This window comes from Triturus cristatus, chromosome 3_1, assembly GCF_964204655.1.
Source record: "Triturus cristatus chromosome 3_1, aTriCri1.1, whole genome shotgun sequence".
Classification (NCBI taxonomy): Eukaryota; Metazoa; Chordata; class Amphibia; order Caudata; family Salamandridae; genus Triturus; species Triturus cristatus.
This window is the reverse complement of record NC_140583.1, coordinates 114,806,135-114,827,689: the sequence shown is the minus strand read 5'-3', so window position 1 is coordinate 114,827,689 and position 21,555 is coordinate 114,806,135. Positions and strand designations below refer to the sequence as shown.

General features: G+C 42.2%; 1 protein-coding gene across 1 annotated transcript in view; it reads left to right on the top strand.

Annotated features, from left to right (window-relative positions):
• Positions 1–21,555, top strand: part of LOC146859807 (ankyrin repeat and BTB/POZ domain-containing protein 2-like) — a 487,880-nt gene that overhangs the window by 454,315 nt on the left and 12,010 nt on the right. Inside the window, exons 10-15 of the mRNA XM_085643532.1 lie at positions 3,038–3,264; positions 4,926–5,104; positions 7,728–7,833; positions 9,172–9,274; positions 11,074–11,164; positions 13,950–14,018. Coding sequence (XP_085499658.1) covers positions 3,038–3,264; positions 4,926–5,104; positions 7,728–7,833; positions 9,172–9,274; positions 11,074–11,164; positions 13,950–14,018 — 775 coding nt within the window. The remainder of the gene's footprint in view (positions 1–3,037; positions 3,265–4,925; positions 5,105–7,727; positions 7,834–9,171; positions 9,275–11,073; positions 11,165–13,949; positions 14,019–21,555) is intronic.

The window sequence follows — 21,555 nt, the reverse complement described above, 5'->3', positions numbered from 1 at the left end:
TCCCATTGAGACTGGGAGCCTGTGCTTGCTCTGTCCAACCTGGCAACGCAGCTCAGGTAGGAGAGAGCTTCAGTGCACATGACGGATTGGCCGGCCTGGAATGTCTGGCCAGACTGTCATTCGCATTGAATAGCAGTGGTAAACAACTCCTCTCGTGTTTCCCCCCGCTTGGCACTGCCCCCAAAACTCAGCAATGGAAAAATAAATAAAAGGATAATAAACCTAGTTTATTTTTGTTTTGTTTTTTCTGTTTAAAGTTCCTGGTGGGGAGAGGGGGGGGGCGATGCTTCTCCGCCATAGCGGAGGAGCAGCCACTGACTGTATCGTCACAGGTTCGTATCCGCGGCAAGTCCCCGCAGTCTTTCATCCTTCTGAGGGTGGCAAATTACATACCGTTGCGTAACAAACATCTGTTATTTCAGTCAGCGCCAAGATACTCTTTCTAAGATGAACATGCCCTTTAGAAAGACACATGTTGTACCATAAGTAGAGGTGGACGGAACTCGTGGAGTTCCATAGAAACTTTGTGGAGTTCCGCAAGTAGACAGAATTCGGCATTACGTGCTGCTTGCACTGATCTTTAGCACTAGGAGCTTGTTCCGCATTGTAAAATCAGTGCGAATGGCACCACGTGGTGCACCAGGGGGCGCTGGTTATTTCTGTTGCTTCAGCAGATTTTCTACTCGAGCCGCAGCTTTCTCAATCTGAATGGTTGCGACCTGCCGCTACCGCCTGGATTCAGAAATCTTGCCGGGAGGCATTCTAGCGCCTGAAAATCACACTAGGGGGTGCATATTCTCACTTTTGCTTGCCAGCTTTAACATTGGCAAGCCGTGTGTGAGAATAAAATTCCGCCACATGGTGGTTGGCAATTTTTTCCGGAACTTTACAGTCCTGGCAGAAAGCGGAGTGTGCAAAACTCTGCGTACCTGCCAGAGGAGCAGAATTTTCACCCACCTCTAACCATAAGAGCTCTCCACTAGTGTTGGTTAGAGCATTTGCCATGAGCTCATTACCTAATATGGGTGTTATCCATTGCTGTAAAGTTAGTGGTTGCGCAATGGTCTAGGGCCTGCTATTTATTCCAATAAAATTGAAAGAAAATAAAGATACATGCCGTATGCTGGAAGTCTTTTTTATTTTAAAATCTACCAGTTTTAACTTTGCTGATACAAAACAGTTTGAATTTGCGGTGGACTTTAACAATCTATAAAAAATGTTTTTCTTGATAAATCTGCTCTACTATTACTTTTAATTAATCATGAATCCAAATTATTCTATCATATGTAGAGCAGATTGAGTGTTCAGGTTCACTGTGAAATGTACACATTTGTTCCAGCTCTAACAATTCACATTACAAAGTTGATTACTCGCTGGTTTAATGATATGTTACAATATCTAATTTATCTTCTGAAATTGGTCTAGCCCTGTGGTTTGGCCTTTTCCCAAGTAGACACTCATATTAGTCTCTGCCCAGTCACTGAGGGCTGAGCGGGATCTTGCTTTCAGTGGAACTGTAACGAAAATAAACAAATCACCCATGGACTTTACTACATATTTGACAGTAACATAATGATCTCTACAGAAAAGTTAGCCAGTCTGATGAGAAAAAAGAAGTCATGGTCCTGAAAGAGTGCCAATGCCCACCCTTAATTAAGCACTGAGGGCCTCATTTATAGCATTTTGGCATAGGGCAGTTAGCACGGCATCTTGCCGCACTGCCCTATGCCTAAGTGAAAGAGCAGGAATGCACAGTATTTAAGCAATACGTGCATTCCTGTCCTTTGTGCCTGCGATGGCGCCGTTTTGGCAACCTAGCACCAATATAGGCTTCCCTGCACCAGGGTACAAGGCTTCCTCTGTTGCAGGCAGGATTGTTTTTGTGCAGGAAGGGGCACCTTCTTGCAGAAAAGCAATCCAAAGAGGCTTTTTCCTCTTTCTATGTGTGCTGCAAAATGCAGCACACATGGAAAGAGGGAAACGAGGAGAAATAAACATATTTCTCCTCATTAAGTCTCACCTCAGGAGACGTACAGATTTGGCGCCTCCCACAGGATTATATTGCTTTGTGAATCCCAGGCAGCATCAAATTCCATGGGTGTTGTGTGGGAAAGCACACCACAACTCCTATGAAACGTCTCCCAGGCACAGAGTAAGACGACACAGAGATTTGTGCTGCGTCGCCTTACTCATGATTTATGAGGCCATTGAATGGCACGCAGGGCGGCTTTGCGTAGCTTCATAAATGTTTATGAGAGCACTGCATCACGCATGTGCCACTTTACATGGTACAAAAGTGACGCAAGGCTCTCATAAATAAGCCTGTGAATGCAGTTGATACTGGAAAGGGCTGCGTGGTGTATGCACCATAATGTAAATATAGGGCCATGTTTTGAAATGATGTCCATGTGAAATAAAAAAAGAATGGACCTTTATATTTTAAATGAGTTAATCCTACTTCCCATTGTTGGCTGCCTTGCAATAATTTGTTTCCAAGGGCTAGTTTTTACTGCATTCTAGGAGCCAAAAGGCATTATCATAGTGGTTGTGATTGGCTGTGACCTTGAAAGCCATCAGTGGCATGCTGGCAGGGGATAGGTCAATATACGCTCAGTGGGAGAGATTATACAGGTTTACTAATCAGAAGGCCATGTCCCATGATGAATAAGGAAACTATAGGATCCCAAACCTGGAAAATGAAAACATCCTAATTAGAGCAGCGAGAAACCTCCTACAGGTATACCACATCACTGCGCATAACAGTAGCCCACAGGTGACATCTGGAAGTTATAGAAACAAGCATTGTCAATGCCAATGGGTCTGTATGCAAACAGCACTTGTGCATGACTGTGTTGGCACATTAAACCCATATCAATCTGATTGCCACTGTTTGCTTATCAGGTGTATGGAGTGCCACAGTCCTGATAAAAAAAATAAAAACCCTGAGGAAGATACTGAACAAAACAAAAATAAATAAATTGCGTTCTGTAAACAATGCATGTATGACATAAAGAATTGAATGTGAGATGTCTGATAGGAACGTTCTACGGAAACTGCTGACGCAGCCACAGCACTCCAAGGGAGATGTCCTGTCGCTTGAGGAGATCCTGGCGGAGGGCGTAGAGAGCGACACTTCTAGCACCGGGAGCTGCAACGAGGGACAGGTCCGGCTCAGCAAAGCCAGGATGAAGGCTCTGCAGGAGGCCTCCTACTACAGCGCTGAACATGGTTACATCGACATCACCATGGAGCTCAGGGCACTCGGTAAGTCAGGCTTAGCGTTTGCAAACAGTTGGGAGCAAATTTATGTAAAAGTTACTTAGTGAAGCAAGGCACCTTGCTGCGCTGCCCTGCGTTATAAGGAAAGGGTAGGAATGTGCCGTATTTATTACAATTTGGCGCATTCCTGTTCTTTCCTCCTGCTGGCACACAGTCGGCCTCCTAGCATCAAGGCAGGCACCTTTGCACAAGGATGCTTGCGATGCACGTAGGATTGTTTTAATGCAGGAAGGGGCACCTACTTGCTCAAAAACAATCCCCTGAGGCATATTCCCCTATCTATGCGTGCTGCAGACTATGGCAAACCTAGAAAGATGCAGTTGCAAGGAGAAATGAAGATATTTTCCTCGTTACGCCTTACCAGAGGGGGGCGTAGCATTTTGAGTCATAAGTGTACTGTCTTTTGTGTTCTCTGTCCCTTAGTGATGTGGGATTTTAGTTATGGTGTAATAATAAAGATATATATATTTTGACCCCTCTTAGGAACTATACTTTACATATATGAATCACTAGATTATAAATGATCTGTCTTGCTATTTTGTGAAGAAATATATTTAGATTAAATATTTGATACTATACATGTTCATGGTAGGAAGATGCTTTCCTGCCATCCATTATGTTCTCGTCTAGAAAGAAACGTTACCAAATATGTAGCCAGGCCTTGTATTCCATGAAAGCGATGAGATGTGCGTGCTAGCTCGCCAAGTAAGATTATGTGACAGTAAATGATCTGGCAGTTTGAAGGGACCACACATATCAGATGAACTGTTGCATATCTACTGCAATTAAGAGGACATATGTTTATCAGGTTGGACCTGTGAAAAGTCAGAATCCATGAAAGGCATCTAGAAGGAACACACACTCGGCAAACCTTAGCAGGTCTATGGGGTCTACAAGAGGCAGGCTCCGTGGCAGATATAAGGAATCTAGAAAAGGTACAGACCAGGAAAACTATATCAGAACCATGGTATCTAGAAAAGACAAAATCCAAGTCAGACATAAGGGATCTACAAAACACACACACAATGAAAACCAGGGTGGATTCAAGGGAGATCACTGAGATCTCATAATACATAGTGGATGTAGTAATTCTAGGAATAACACACAGCAGGCACACATAGCAGATGTGTGGGATCTAGAAGAGACAGACTCTATAGGTGACCTAGATGGGACACACACCAGGCAAAGCACTGGGGACAGATGAGATCCTGAAGAGACAGAATCCATGCTAATGTGAGAGGTCTAGAATGGACACACTCCATCTGAACCAGGGTAGATCTAATAGTATCTAGAACAGACAGAATGGCAAGTATAAGAGATCTAGAAGAGATGTACACCCGCCAAACCATAGGAAATCTACAAGAATCTAGAATAGACACCCCGTGGCAGATATAAGTGCTCTACAAGGGACCGATATCTCACAAACCGTGGCAGAACTCCAAACCATGGCATGTGTTAGGGGATCTAGAAGAGACATAATACAAGGCAGATGTACGGGCACGCTGTTGTATATCTGTGGGAGTACATCAGTATTTAGAGATGTTGCACCTTCGTAGGCCTTTTTATTTCATTGGCCTCTACTTTTCTGTTTTTATACTGATATGTATCAACACTCTGTATTCTGGTTGGTTGGATCGCGCTCACAGGTATCCCCTGGAAGCTGCACGTCTGGATAGAGTCTCTGAGGACCTCCTTCCATCAGTCGCGACTCTCTGTGATGCAGACGCTGCTGCGGGAGTTTGCCACTATCAAAGAGGAGGAGTTCAATGAGGAACTGGCTGAGGATGGCCTGCAGCTGATGTTTAATATCCTTAAAACCAGCAAGGTGAGGGGGGGCAGTGCTCCTGACAGATTGCCGCCACATGGAAAATACATTTCATTCCACATTGGCTTATGACTTAATTTACACTATGCCTTTATCCTTCACACTAAGAGGAGTGCTGAAATGTATGTTTGACAAGCCAGAAGGATGCAGGTAGAGCCAGTGTGCAAATAGAAGAAGCAGTGGCTCATGCAAAGAATTGAGGGTGTAAAATATAAGACTGAGGGTGGATTTTAATTGATTGGAGAAAGGTTTGAGAGGAGGGCTCCTAAGAAGTCAGAATTAAGGAACAAATGCATGACAGGAAGCAGCATTGATTTATGTTAGCAGTTAATATGACATAGGTGCATACAGAAGTGGTTGGATGTCTTCCATTTATTAAATAAAGTGACGCACTAGAACTCCCAGATCTATAGGTGGATAACATTGAGAACAACGTGGGATATAATCTAGGATACTAGCATTCACTCACTGCGGACCAGTGCAGGTACCAGGAACCGGAGAGGAGCAGTGTAGTACCCCTCCACAACAGGCATGGTACCCCTCCACAACCGGCTTGGTACCCATCCACAACAGGTGCGGTGCCCCTCCACAACCAGTGTGGTGCCCTTCCACAACAAGGGTGGTGCCACTACACAACAGACATGGTACCCATCCACAACAGGCGTGGCACTCCTCCACAACAGGCGTGCTACCCCTCTACAACAGGCGTGGTACCCATCCTCAACAGTCATTGTACCCCTCCACAACAGGTGAGGGGCCCCTCCACAACAGGTATTGCACCCCCCATAACAGGCGTGGTACCCCTCCACAACAGGCATGGCACCCCCCCACAACAGACATGTATCCCTCCACAACAGGTGCGGTGCCCCTCCACAACAGGCAAATACCCTTCCACAACAGGCGTGGTTCCCCTCCACAATAGGCATGGTACCCTTCCACAACAGGTGCGGTGCCCTTCCACAACAGGTGCGGTGCCCTTCCACAACAGGGGTGGTGCCACTACACAACAGATGTAGTACCCATCCACCACAGGTGTGGTACACCTCCACAACAGGCATGTATCCCTCAACAACAGGCATGGTACACCTCCACAACAGGTGCGGTGCCCCTCCACAACAGATGTGGTGCCTTTCCACAACAGTGGTGGTGCCACTACACAACAGACGTGGTACCCATCCACAACAGGTGTGGTACCCCTCCACAATAGGCGTGTATCCCTCCACAATAGGTGCTGTGCCCCTCCACAACAGGTGAATACCGCCCCACAACAGGTGTGGTACCCCTCCACAACATGCATGCTACCACTCCACAACAGGCTTGTACCCCTCCACAACAACAGAGCACGCAAACATCAATCGGGTAGCACCCTGACTTGCCCCTCACTGCCCTAGCTCTGCTCTTTGTTCTTGCACTCCCTGGTCCAAAAGTTATGAAGGCAGCTGTAGGAGCAGTTATTAAGGAGAACGTGATATCACAGCCACATAGAATATCCCTAGTTTTAAGCTAAATTATTCTATTTTCCAATTTGTGTCAAAGTTATAGTCTGTGTCTACACCTAGGGAGAATTATTTTTAGTGTCCATGTATCTCATGCACTAATTTTCCTGCATCTCCTATTTGTCAGGTGTTAATATGTGACCCCCTTTAGACATGGTTTGAGCACGCGCTGCTGAGATGCTTGTGGGATCTGCAGGTTACAGGTTCAGAATTCAAGCCTTGTTCGCTCAGTCTTTTATCATTTCAGTGTCAGGGATATCATTACTATGTTAAACTGAGTAATAATAACAACATACAGAAGGTAAAGTGTTTGGGAAGAAGGCGGCATTGGATGCAGCCACTGTGAGGCCACAGTGGAGGTGTAAATGACAGCATAAGATGCTTACAGCTGTAATAGGTTGGCACAGGCTTATGCCATTGCATGGTTTACAATGACAAGGGCACTGCCTCCTCTTCTCCCAGATACACCTCTCATAGAGTGTGCTATACAAATGTACTATTTTATATCTTGTTTATTGGCCTTTGGCTAGAAGGTGGCAGTGTCCCCTGTGGGATGCCATCCACTTCCGTCCACCATCTGCCAGTCTCCTGATCTGCTGTAGGGGATCATTATTCTGATGTGACTGCATAGAGGAGGCGGTTATATAAAATCTGTCACTTCAGATCACACACGTCCATCTTTCGCAGGCCTTGGAAGGGCTGTGCAGTGCTCCCTGGTCCAGCTGTATCCTGCCCTTTGTTATCTCTGCCCAAAGATGGCAGCTGTGCATGGGAAGCGGAGGTGGCTCACTCATGCAGAGCACAAGCCAGGGCCGGATAATGGACAGGGCGAGGCCTCTGCACAGACCCAGAGCAAGGAGCAGAGCCCTGGCTTCAAAAATTGGGAGCACCGCAGTTTCCTGACAATGGAATATAAACGAATAATGGTACACCATCACATTTTTCAGCTAATCACGACATCTGTGCCAAGAAAAATACTGACATAGAAATTTTTTTTTTCAACCAAGTGAAAATCACAGTTGGAGGAGGGGCTGATGCTGTGGTTTAAAAACTGAAGTTCTGTTTACAACAGTGAAGCGCTTTACTTTGTACATTCTATCGACTGAAAGTGCCTGCTTTGCCAACAGAATGATGCCGTCAACCAACAGCTGGCCGCCATCTTCTCCCACTGCTACAGCAGCAGCCCTATCCCCAGCATCCCCGAGATAAAGAAGACGCTGCCCGCTAGACTAGGTGAGAGCCCGCGTGGCCACCCTCCGCCACCACACACACACGGACAGTTTCCATTGGTTGTTCATCGTGTCCTGTAATTGGATAGTGTTGGGGGTTTGTTGGTTATTTTTGCTTAGAGTCTGGGAATCCTGAGGTTCCATTGGCCTGAATTGGTGGTTCCCGTGTTTTTAACACGCCAAGAGCTTCCCTGGCCCCCAATAGACGTCGATTCAGTACCTCTGTACCGTTCTCCTGCTGCTCCCACAGATATTTGAATGCCACATATTGGGGGGAGTAACGTGTCGCTGCCCAGGGGGTATATGGTTTTGGCTATTTGCATATAAAGCAAACTGTTCATTAAACATTAAAATGCATAGGCCTAGCTAGATCAAGATAAGGAAGTAGTGGTTTTAAGGTCTCGCTGACAGACAGCTATCTTTTGCCGTAGTCCTAGTAAACACTGCTTTAGTTACACCAATGCAGTAGTTTTCACCTAACGATGCTAAGGGTAGCTGTACCAAACGTAAAGACATATGTATGGCCCACGCTATTTTTAAAGCTTATATATGACAACAGTTACCTACACAGGGTTTCCCAGCACCTGGAGACGAATAAGAGCATCCGGAGCATACTAGCTCAAAACATCTAGGTTTTCAACTGTTTCTGAAACGTGCTCAGAGAGGTACAACTTCTCAAGGATAGCGGGAGGGCGTTCCACAACTTAGGGCCCACGTAGGCAAAAGATCGGCTTCCCGTATAAGTCCATTTAACTCTTGGGACCGAGCATAAGCCGAGGTCTTTTGAACGTGGCACACATAGAAAGAGGAGAAAACAAGAAGAAATAAACATATTTCTCCTCGTTACTCCTCATCTAGGGAGGTGTAAGATGTTGACGCATTCCCAGGTTTAGAAGTTCTTGAAAATGTGGGAATGCATCAAAAACCATGGGATTTGCCTTGGAACACCCACCACAACAACGCACAAGGAACTCTTCCTTAGCGCAGAGTAAGGCGACGCAGCGATTTGCACTGCGGTGTCTTGCGTCATATCTATGAGGCCATTCAAAGTCACACAAAGTGACTTTGCGTGGCCTCACAAATATGATTTGGTGGTTTGTGCCACCGTTGCGTCACAAAAAGTATTGCAACGGCAGAGCAAGTGGTTCGTAAATACGCCCCTAAGCCTCTCATCCAGTTGAACGAATGTTGTGATCCTGGGTGACTTACTCACTTTATCCACTGTACCATTGTTGCCTCGCATGGCAAAAAGAGGATTATGGGTTTTTAGGCTTTGGGGTAGATGTTTCTGTCCTTTTTTCTGTAGAGTCTGCCGTTTAACGTCTCTTTTTTTTTATTCCAGACCCTCACTTTCTCAACAATAAAGAGATGTCTGATGTGACTTTCGTGGTGGAAGGAAAGCTGTTCTATGCTCACAAGGTGCTGCTGGTGACGGCTTCCAACAGGTGGGTTCAGATGTCAGAGTGCTGCGGGCTTTTTCCTCATTGGTGCAACCTATCCTTTCATATAAAGTGTGCCTCAGGGGCCTTTTATAATGATAAACCTTTAGGAATGGACGTTGTGTTCACTCAGCATCTGGTGTCCATCAAGTTATATTGCCTGTTGGGGAAAACAAAATATCTCTTTGTAGGTTTAAAGGGGAGCATTAATCGTCCTGGTCTCAAATGATGCCCTCCGTTGAGATCTCTCTTTTTCCTTGTTCGTCTGTGTTGCTGAGCTTGTCTCTGAAGAAGAGCGGCCCTAATTTGGAGACCTAAAGGACTCTTGCGGTGTCGCTCTCTCGCCAGCCAATCAGCGCTGATTTACAACCCCGCTACCTAATCTGACCTTCCTAATCCCCGGTAATCTGATTTGATCACAAATGCTAGATTTAGCCCGAATCAAGATTACAAAATTTGTACAAATTTCAGAATCAGTTCTTTCTCCCAAATTTTTTTACCAAGAATTCCTAATGAGTTTTGTAGTTCAAAGAGTGGGAAACGTGCAGTATTACCTTGTTAACTCTTGGTTCTTACTATGAAATTTATAAAGGGGAAAGAATGCTACACCCTGGCTCCTTGGTTTAACAGGTGTGAAACACTGGGGGGAGTTTGGGGGACGAGCTCTAATTGAGGCTCAGAGTGTCTTGTCACTGTGATCTCTTATCACAAGTGCTCAGCTGCGCACTGTTTCCTTGATCCATAAATTCTGTAATCTTATATAATGCAGAAAAGTACAGAAAGATCGAGGGGCACTTCACTTAACAATGTGATGGGAGCTACATGTAAAAGTTAACAGTAGAAACAGTATCATTTAGTTTATCCAGAAAATGACGAAAACGTTTAATCGAGGTTGTATCTAAACTGAACGATATTTCTTGAAAGCGCGAGGGAGTGCTAAGGGACTCGAGGATTATTCCACTGATCCTAGGCTCTGGTATTACATTTATTGATAGATTTTACCCTAATGCGTCCCTATGTATCAATCATGATGTAGCTACCACGGCTGATGCCACTAGTTGGCGGCGCCAGGTGCCGGGTCTGTCGTCTGTCTATTTGCCTACAGAATGTTATTATTAAAGTGCACACCAGGTCTCGCTGCAACGTCGGACATGTCTAGACACAGCCAGGAAAGGATTAAGCCATAGTCTGTTGTTTCATAAATAGCTCCTAGAGAACTCTTCAATCTCCTCAGACACTACAGACCACCGAAGGTGCTCTGTCTTTATACTAGCTCAAAGAGTCACAATGTATTCTTTTCAGGACGAGGCCAGTCTGAAGAGACACCTGCCTTCCAAGTGTAGCCGCTGCAGTGTGATGCGGGCTGGAGACAAGCAGTCACAATGCTTAAATGAAGCACAGTATGTAGTGGTGTGACCATGATGAGTGTAAGGCACACCAGCCACACCAGAACTCTCATAATCCCGCCTAGGATTGAGGATTAAAGCACAGAGCTCAGGTCTTCTGGGAAGCCCTCAGTAATACTGGCCGGTGTTGGGGGCTCTAGACTGTGTTGTTACTTTGTAAGGCAGAGACTCCTGGATGGCCCCCAGTAATCCTGGTGTGTAATTAGCAGTCTAGACCATGTCATTAATTTCTGACGCCTAATCTTCTAGGAAGCCCCCAGTAATCTTAGTTTCTATTGTGCAGCCTTCATCAGTTTTACCCCAAAAACGTCTCTGTTTATGGCGATCTTATCCAACCATCATTTGATATGTAACATTTTCATGAGCTCTGACGACAGTGCCTTCCTCCTGACTCTGCAGGTTCAAAGCTCTGATGACCAGCAAGACGGAGGCAGATCACCCCGGCAGCAGGACGGTGGAAATCAGTGACACTAGGTACAATATTTTCCAGGTAGGTAAAAGATGAGATGTGCTACCTCTTAATTTGTTCCTGCCAGGCCAGCCCACCCTCCGGTTTTCCGCTCCCAGTTCTGTCCCTGCCGATCCTTCAAAGGCACTCCTTAGAATAACAAAGAGAAGATGCTGAGCACACGCCTGCAATCTCATTTTATCCACAGTTTTAGTGCTCATCCTCCTGGGAGACTGGGTTTGTGGCAGAGTTACACATCAAATATTCACAAACTGGATACATGTGTGGATTCTGTGTGCATGTGCATAAGAAGCAAACAGTGTATATTAGCTGCATTTCTAATTGGGTGTCAGTTTACCAAAATGCAAGGCTACTGAAAGATACATCGCAGGCACCATTTGATCTCCTGTTGACATCATGGGTATTGACCACTTTTCCGGCCCTCAGCACCTCAACAATATCCTATTCGCCACTGTGGGCCTAATGAAAAAAATAATGATTGGAATTTGAAAAATGCGAGCTTGTCCTTTTCTGCCTGTACCTACCAGGGCTAGTAAAGCCAGGTCAACGAGTTCAAGGTAGGGAAACGAGGGTAGTCCCAGTGGCAGCAAAGGGTAAGCCAAGGATGGCATCTGACACGTTTCTATGTCTAATTTAACCGTACTATGCAAACAAATGATGGATGGAATGCTGAATAAATCATACATTCAATTCAACCGTAAGCGTTTTCTTTGTCAGGAGAATAACTAAGGGCCTATTAACGAGTTTGGAGGTCCATGCGACTGCCAAACTTGCGATGGACGTGGAGTGGTGGTCGGAGACTGCCGCACCAACGGTACGGCTGCCATTTTACAAGTTCGGCAGTCAGACTTCCAGAGAACTGCCTCAGCCACCAGGGATCTGCGATCCCTGGCGCGGTGGCACAGTGGTCTTGAGGGTGTAATATGTTTGGTGGTGCTGCTGCAACACTGCCAAGCATATTAAGGGTTTCATCACCACCAGTGGTCTCATGGCTGTTCTCACACCATGAAACTGCTGGTGGTGAGGAAACAAAGGTGGCCCTACAGGGCCCCCTCTTGCTCCTGTGCATGGCGTGCATGGACCTCTGTTCCTGCATGGCATAGACTGCACTGTCCATGCCGTGCAGGAACGTGTTTTGGCGGTCCTGTGGTGGTGCATTTCTAAGGCTCACATATGAGCCTTTGTACTGCACCGCCGTGGGTTGGCGACGCAGAACCAGACCACGAAATTATTTGTAACCTGGCAAGCGGCGGTCCTGTTTTGTGGTGTGGGTGCGTGGCAGCCTGCTCCCACACCGCCAAACTCGTAATCTGGCCCTAACTCCTTAGTACAGATCTACATCTTTAAGCCACTAAACTGTTCATTACATCACAAAATTGCTGCTAGCTTCAGTCTCAGTTAACAGTGCAACAGGTGTATCATTTACACTGTGCAATATCAACATCAAGTCAACTGCTTTGTAGGTCTTGGTGTAGACAGTTGTAGATGCTGGAACATCTCTTGTTATCCATTCTTTAAAAAATGACAATAAGTACTGAAAAAGAGTAGGATTTGGGTCAGCCCACTTCAGCATAAAAATATTATCTAAACTCGAATTCCAAATAAGAAATCGTAAATTGGGATCAGTATCGAACAACAATTTGCAGATTCTTACGTGGAATTTACTAGCATGGATTTGGTAGACGTGTTCACAATTTGCATACCGACTTCTACCACATGGATTGCTATTTTGCGAGCTAATTTATGTATTAATAGGTCAGTTCAGAAAATAAAAAATCTTAGAGGGCCACAGTTTGACCTACCTTATTAATATTCATGAGGTGGGTTGCAAATTGCGACTCACTAAGATTGGCTAGAGTCACAGGCATGGTGACCCGCTGGGGTCACCAGATCACCACGTTTGTGATTGTTTTACAATAAAGCAATCTTTTTTTTTTTTTAATGCACCCCATTTTCCTTTTTTGGTTCCGGAGTAGCCGGAACCTAAAATCGCTTCAACGCTTCATGAAGAGTAGCAAGCGCTATATTAATGCAAACATTTTCCCTCTTCTATGCCTCCACTATACTTCTCAATCTGAATAACAGACTAACATGTCCACCGCTCACATTCATTTCATATTTTACTATACTAATTCACCACTCATCCTTTTACTCGCTCAAAAAAATACTTCCATGCCTCGTTAGGAGTAGTAAGCGCCATATAAATGCCATTCCAATACAATACAGATTTAACGATTTGGATCCAAATCGTGTAGTCAGTTTTGTATATTTTAAAAAGAGTTTTAGCATTCTCAAAGCAGCGAAGTTATCCAATGAGAGGGTTTGCCAACATAACACTGTTAGTACTTGAGGCCCTCTGATCCTAATCCGACCATTTGTGGCTGTGACAGGTCTCGAATGTGGAGTTATCAGGCAGTGTTTTCTATAACAAACGCTGCATTGCATTGACAACCGCCACAGGTGGAACCTATGCAAGCTAATGCCATTTTCTGCTGAAGATTCGGGGATACGTCAGCTTTTCATTTTTGGCCACTTCAAGTGGTTGGTAATAAAAAATATGTCAAGAGTGGAGTGCTGTCAATGTTTTGATGAATAGTTTTCACAGGGTCAGTGGAAGGTAAGATGGAAATGATGGTATTTTATTGGTCTAGGGGGCATATCTGATCTGAAGATAAACTTTTTCCTCCTGGGTATTGCTGCTGCTTGTGAAGCGCTAAATGCAGATAGAAGTCTGCCTCTAAGCACCTTAGACGGGATGAGGAAAATGTGACCAGTTCATGACAGCCTGTCCCATCTTTCTTTTCAGATGCTGATGCAGTATTTATATTATGGAGGAACGGACTCCATAGACATTCCCACAGCTGATATCCTAGAGGTAAAGCACTCTGTCCTTTGTGATAGATGGTGTTGTCAGGAGAACACATCTCCAGTGCAGGACTTCCTTTTGAAGATCATGATTCTCACAGGTGTTCATCGAATTGTTGTATTAAGGGGAACAAAGACGCAACTCCGCGTATACACTAATTTGTTCAATAAATCCTACTCGGGACTAAAGCCATGATACCCTTCCAACACGAAGCAACCTGGTACCAACAGATATAGACTGTTATGGTTTAATAATGTTTTTAAGGGGTATACATGCCCTTACCACTTTCACTGGCCTGGCCAGATGTATTTTTCTTTTTCTTTCTAGAAAGTTATCATTATCTAAAAATGTTTAAATTATTGAATACATATTTCAGTCATTATGACAGTATTCTATAGGGTTTGTGGACTTCAACTAATCCAATAAACTATCCAATTAATCACACAACACTTGTGAACAATTTTCCATCACCATTAAAGTAATAATGAGCATAACCTTATACCACATGCTAGACACACAGAACATATCAAGTCACCCACATTTGATGGATGATTTTTCTATTGTGACATCCATTTTAAACCTTCAACACCCACCAAAAAAGAGTTCATAATCTACTCACCTTAATAGGAATCACCCTCTTGAAGCGTTCGTATGACCTGCAATTTTAAGCTAAGAGGTTGACAGACATGCTTTACTGACAGGCTCTATGGACAACCCTCTGTAGTTTGCTACAATACACTAAACATATTCCAGAGAAGAGCTATTTGGCCTAAAACCTAAGAGCCATGCTTACAACCCCAGTGTGCGCTAAACCGCCCCGACATTCTACATTATGCAGCAATCTGCAGTACCTCAAAATCGTCAGTAAGGTTTGGGAAATTAACACCCCTGTTACACATAATTTGTCTACAGGACTGCATTACAACTATTTAACATAAATAGATGAAACATAAACCTGCTAGATGGTCAGCCATACACTGGTGGCTAATCAGTTCTCAACACAAGCTCTGGCTTTTACAGAGATTTTTTACAATAGGCTTTGGCATTAAGCAACAACCTACTTTGAAACATGCCTTCGCAATCCAGATCAGGATCGCTCAACCTTCTGTACTGTGGAGTACTACTTGCACCCAAAACTTTCCTGCCTTCTAAACGGTGCACCATATCACTTTCAATATGCATAAACACTCTTGCGTCCAGGACTTTTACACTTTTTTTGAGGTAACTAAACTTTTTCACTTTTCCCTACATTTTACCATAGGGAAACTCAACAGGTGGGGTGGATGTCTCCCTGTGGTAACATATCGGGAAAATTAAAAAAAAAATTATCAAACTTTAAAATAAATTAATAAAAATATTTTTATGTAAATATTAATTTAAATTGTATATATTTATTTTCAAAGTAGAGTAACATTAAAAATGCTACAGTACTATTAACTTAATTTTCAACTGAATTCTTAATTTAAATAATTTGCATTAAATGAGATAATTTTCCGAAGCTTACATTTAAAAATAAAGTAAGAAAATTATGTTTTTAATGCATTAACAATCATTATTAACAGTAATGTATAGAATTTATCAAAATTACTTTAATTATATTTTCTTAAAATCAATATTACACTAATTTATAAATGCATTGTGGTTTGCATACGTTTTGTGCAGGAAGCTGTTCCTGCCTATACAAAACTATGCTATAATGCATTTCTGTTTTTTTGTATGTGCATTTCAAGGCTTTCCAGTACCTCTACTCAATTTTCACTGTATGCCGTTTTTTAGTTAAAAAATTGTATTTTAACAATATTGGCATGTGTGAAAATAAATGTGTGTGCAAGATGATTTCAGTTGTGGTGAGGTGAACTAGAAAGTCCTCTCTTGAAATGACTCTTCTCTGAACTGAATCCTAATGTTTTTCCTACTGAGGTCATGAGGGTTTCACCTTCCACGTGCTGGATTACTAATATTGCTCATTTTTGGAGTCCGTTTTATCGAACCTCCTCTACGTTGGTGCGCTACAGCCTATCCCGTTCCCTGAGGGTTAGAAGAATGACGATATTTACACATATATGTATGTATGTATAAATATATATGTGTATGTATATATATGTGTGTATATATGTGTATATACATATATATACATATACATATATATATATATAGGTTTCAGAGGTGTTATAGTTAGGTGGACATTTCACTCGTACGAAACCATAGAAATTCCTCCGTTATAGTTAGTTCTGCTAACTATAACTCGCGCGCCCACAATCCACTGCTGATAATGTCACATAGTACATCATTCATTACATGGTCAGTGACATCACTGATGACATCACTGATGACATCATCCAGTGAATGTGGTTTAGTTTGAAATTTAAATATGTATTATATATATACCAATCTGTATTGAAGATTGAGTGGATATATAACTGTCTGGATGGAGGATTTAGTAGCTGTCTTACTGTCTGTTTAAGTGAGTAATTAAAAGTGTCTCACTTAATACATGGATTAGTAACTAAACTATGTGAATGTGTGCATCACTGTCTCTGTTGTTGTATAACATGCTGCATCAGTTGGTCACTAACTACATGAGTGTGTATATTAGTTATTGACTAGTTGAGTGAGTATTTGTATGGGACACTGAGTTTGTGTCTGGTTGGATGGGATGTGTTTAACTCTATGCATAGATTTGTGAATGGTTGACTGACTAGGTGTATAGGTTTAAGAGTGCATGTGGAAACAGTTCTTTTGGTGACTGAGTGTATTTATTTGTGTGTTGGTGAGCGAATATATGTTTTAGTTGTACATCTTCAACAAAGTACAAAAATAAAAGGCATTGTATGTGAGAGTTGGTGTATATAAATAAGTATATAAATAAGTATATATGAGTCAGTGATTGTGAGAGTAACTATAAAAATGAGTGTATAATTGTAATGGTGATGTTTTAACATATTAATTATAAGTTACTATGTGTTTGAATGTATTTGAATAAATGAGGTGTTGTGTGTATAATTGTGTGAGTAAATGTAAGTGTGATTATTTTTTTTCATGAGTGAGTAGGATGACTACATAACCGATTAAGATGACTGCTGATGTGTCAATTTCTATATATGTGTATAAGTGCATTTGATAGTGTTCTATTAATTAGTGACTGCATGTATAAGTGATTCTGTTGTTGAATGGGTAGTTGTGTGTGTAGACTTAGGAATCAGTGAGTGGGTACGTAGTAACTGGTAATGGTGTGTCAATGGTTTCAAATATGGTACTCTGTATTTTACAGTGAGTGATGAAAGGTTATACTACTGCATGATGAGGTGTATCAGGTTGTCACGTGGATGATGTCATCAGTGATGTCATTTGAAATGTCATCAGTGATGTCATCAGTGATGTCACTGACCATGTCATGAATGATGTGATATGTGACATCATCAGCAGTGCATTGCGGGTACGCGAGTTATAGTTAGCAGAACTAACTATAACAGAGTCATTTCTTTGGCTTTGTACGAGTGAAATGTCCAGCTAACTATAACACCCCTGAAATCTATGTTTTTTTCAGTGAATTTCAAAGCTTTTTTAAATGCTAATTTCTAACTATAATGTCTCTGAAACCTATGGTTTTTTCAGTGAATTTCATTGTTTTTTTAAATGCTAATTTTTAAGTGTAATAGTAGTTATACCTATTTGTACTGATTTTCTACAGTTTTTTAGCTGTTTAATTATAGATATTTTATTCATTAAATAAAATTTCCTGAAAATTGCAAAAAAAATGTCAAAAAATTAAAACTGAAATATTGTTTACTTCTTTGTTTTATTTTTTTATTTTAATATATTTATATTATTTTCTTTAAAAAAAAAACTGTTGCCAAAATTTTTTCAGAGTCGCACACCCAAAGCATACACATCACGGTGGGTGCGCGGATTCTAGCCGCCATTTTAGAAACGTCATGAAGGATCCACGTACGGTGTGCGACGGCTGCGTGTTTTTCAGTTACATCATATACATTTAATATTACGTGATGTGCGCGATTGGTATGCGACCAGTCCATGAATCCTGCTCCCACGCATTCGCGGCACATGCGTATTACGGTACGCAACGCTTGCGCTGTGGTGGGTCCCGCGTGACATCATATGCGCGCTGGGGTGCGCTGGGTGAGAGACTCCCGCGAAATATTTTTATGTTATAAAATGATATGTATGTGTGTTTAATATACATATTAGGGCAAGAGACTATCTAAGATTTTCATAAAAATAATATATTTGTACTTATAATAAACTTATATTATTTTTTAATATATTTTCACGAAGTCGCGTCGGGTGCCTGCTTCATGAGCGCAGAGTGCGCAGATCCCATGTGACTTCAAAAAGAAAGATTTCATTGGTTCATAACATTTCCCACTGTAACTATTGAAGGACCCCACCCATTTTAATCATTCTTGTTGGAGCATCTTTAGAGAGACATCTCTTTTCCTACAAGAACCCTTTTTGCTTGGCTTTATTTGGTGTTTTTCAAAAAATATCAAACAAAATGGCATCTGGACAGCAGCAGCAGGAGGAAGTATCTTCTGAAGAAGAATTCTTGCAGGAGGCACCACGTCCACAGAGGCCGGAATCTGTCATGTGGAAATTCTTCACTTTTCCACCTGGAGAGAAGAAAGTAAATGCGAGAAAGGTGACGTGCAAAATTTGTGACCGAGTCCTGTCAAGAGGCAGTGAAAAAAAATACTCTTGTGGCACTGCTTTTATGTACAAGCATCTCCGGACCACACATCCTCTCAATCTTGCTTGGGAGGAAATGAGGCAAGCTGCTTTGAACCCCTCACCTGCTGTGGCAAGTACACCTGGAGCGTCCTCAGGAACACCTGCAATGAACATTAGGCCAGAATTTGCCTTTCTCGAGCAACACTGCGTGAAGTGTAAGAAACTTATATGCTTCAGTGAGCAGTCAGTGGATGCAGTTTGTGCTGCGCAACGCAACCATTGTTGTTAATTTATTTGTTTTTGGAATGATAAGTACTTTCAAATGTTTCCTGTTTTATTTGTTCTTTTTTTGTTCATTTTTAAAAAAAAAATACAAAATTGTTCCCAAAAATTAAAAAAAATAGAAAAGAAAAAAGAAGAAAAAAAAAGTTCTTATCAGAACCACCTCATCTGGTTAAAGAAAGAACTATAATTGCAAGGTAATGTGTGAAAGTTTGGTTGAATATATGTATACAGCATGATTGACTGAAAGAATGCATTAGTAGTGTATGATGAATTTATAGGTGAAGATTTATGAGGAAGTACTGCAGTGTGACACTGCCAGTTCTTTAGCTGCACTGCGGCACTTCCGAAGCACAGAGATGTGACATATGTACATGAATATGTTGCAACTCAGTGCTTCCCTCTGCACTGCTGCACAAACTGCAGCCATGCAGTGACACAGGCACCCTTGCACAATGGTGCAAGGGTGTCTGTGTCGTGTGGAGATTATTTTTGTGCAGGAAGGGACACATTCCTGCACAAAAATAATCAGTAAAGGCATTTTCCTCTTTCAATGTATGCTGTGGAATGCAGCATGCATTGAAAGAGGAAAAATGAATACAAATGAAAACAATTCTCCTCGTTACACCTTGCTACACCAACTCTAGGATGGCGCAGCATTCACACACATCTTCAGATTTACGATTTCTCATAAATCTGGAGATGTGTCTTGTTCTATGGGTGTTGCGTGGGAACACCCACAGCAACACCTATGGGACGCCCCTTCAACGCAAAGTTCTGTGTATGAAGGGGTCGTATTTACAATGAGAGGAAAAACCACAAAGTGTGGCTTCTCCTCTCCTCTCCTCTCCTTGTAAATATGAAGGAGTGCCTGGCGCTATCACAACGTTACAAAAAGTAATGTACTGGTGGCGCAGGGTGCTTGTAAATCTGCCCCATAAGTGCTTAGGTATTGGCAGACTGATACAATAAGAACATAGTGCTGGATGGGTGATTGAAGAATTGCATGAGACTGACAGGAGGTATCCTACGCTGCATAGGTATTACTTCAGTATTTAATGGAGTGGACCAATAGTATGCATCTGCTTAGAGATTTGTAGGGATTATGCACAGAATATGTTATGTGTACTTGTGTTGGTGCCTTGGTCATTTTATAAGAATACCACTAGTAACTGGAATGATGACAGTGCTGCAAACAGAGTGAACACTTAATTTATAAATGCTTACGTATTGGTGGAATGATAGGATAAGTAGATAGTGGTAGATAAGTGATTAAATAAGTACATGGGACAGATTGGACGATTCCTACACTGCAAGAGAACTAACTGATTATTTAGAAGAGTGTATCAATAGTATGTAGCTAGTTAGAGGTCTGCTTGGATAGTGTACAAAATATTATAGATGTACTTGTGTTAGTAGCTAGGCCATTCCATAAGTTCGTGACTAGTAACTAGAATAATTACAGTAGTACAATCAGAGTGTATAGTGAATTTATAAGTGCTTAGGTATTGGTGGAGTGATAGGATACCTAGAGAGTGCTGGATGGGTGAATGGAGAAGTGCATGGGACAGACAGATGGATTCCTAGACTGTATAGGTACTAACTGGGTATTTAGAAGAGCGTATCAATAGTATGTAGCTGGTTAGAGGTCTGCATGCATAGTGTACAAAATATTATCCCTGCACTTATGTTAGTGACTAGGCCATTCCTTAAGTATATGACTAATAACTGGAGTAATTTCAGTGCTGCAAAGAGAGTGCATGCTAAATGTATCAGTGCTTAGGTATTAGCAGAGTGATAGGATACGTAGATAGTGCTGGATGGTTGAATGGAGAAATGCATGGGACAGACAGAAGGATTCCTAGACTGCATAGGTACTAACTGAGAATTTAAAAGACTGTATCAAACTTATGTAGCTGGTTAGAGGTCTGCATGCATAGTGCACAGAATATTGTAGCTGTACTAGTATTGGTGTGTCTATGGTTTCGAGAATGGTAGTCTGTATTTTACGGTGTGAGGAGGTGCAACAGATGATCACGTAGATGATGTCGTTAGTGATGTCATTTGAGGTATCATCAGTGATGTCATCAGTGATGTCACGGACCATGTCATGAGTGATGTAATATGTGACGTCATCAGCAGTGCATTACTTTAATCCAAAAAGTTGGCGGCCATATTGGCCTGGTGATGTGAAAATTCAGGAATTGATACAATAAAGAAAAGAAAACTAGTGTAAATATGCACACAATGTCATTTCAGCATATCTTGCCCCGTGACCGCCATACCTGTATGTTTGTCAACGTGATTTATTCATAATGAACATACTTAGAATTGAAAACATCAACATAAACAATGGACTACACATTACTTTAAAGTGAAAGGCTATCGGCCATATTAATCTGGGCACGATGCGTATTATAATGGTTCTTACACGAAAAAAAGGGAAAAAATCGATGTTAATATACACACACTATCCCTAAATAAAGTTCTAGTGATTATAGTTCCATTCACAGCTCATTGGAGATGTCCTGAGTGATGTCATAAGTGATGTAACTGACCATGTCATGAATGATGT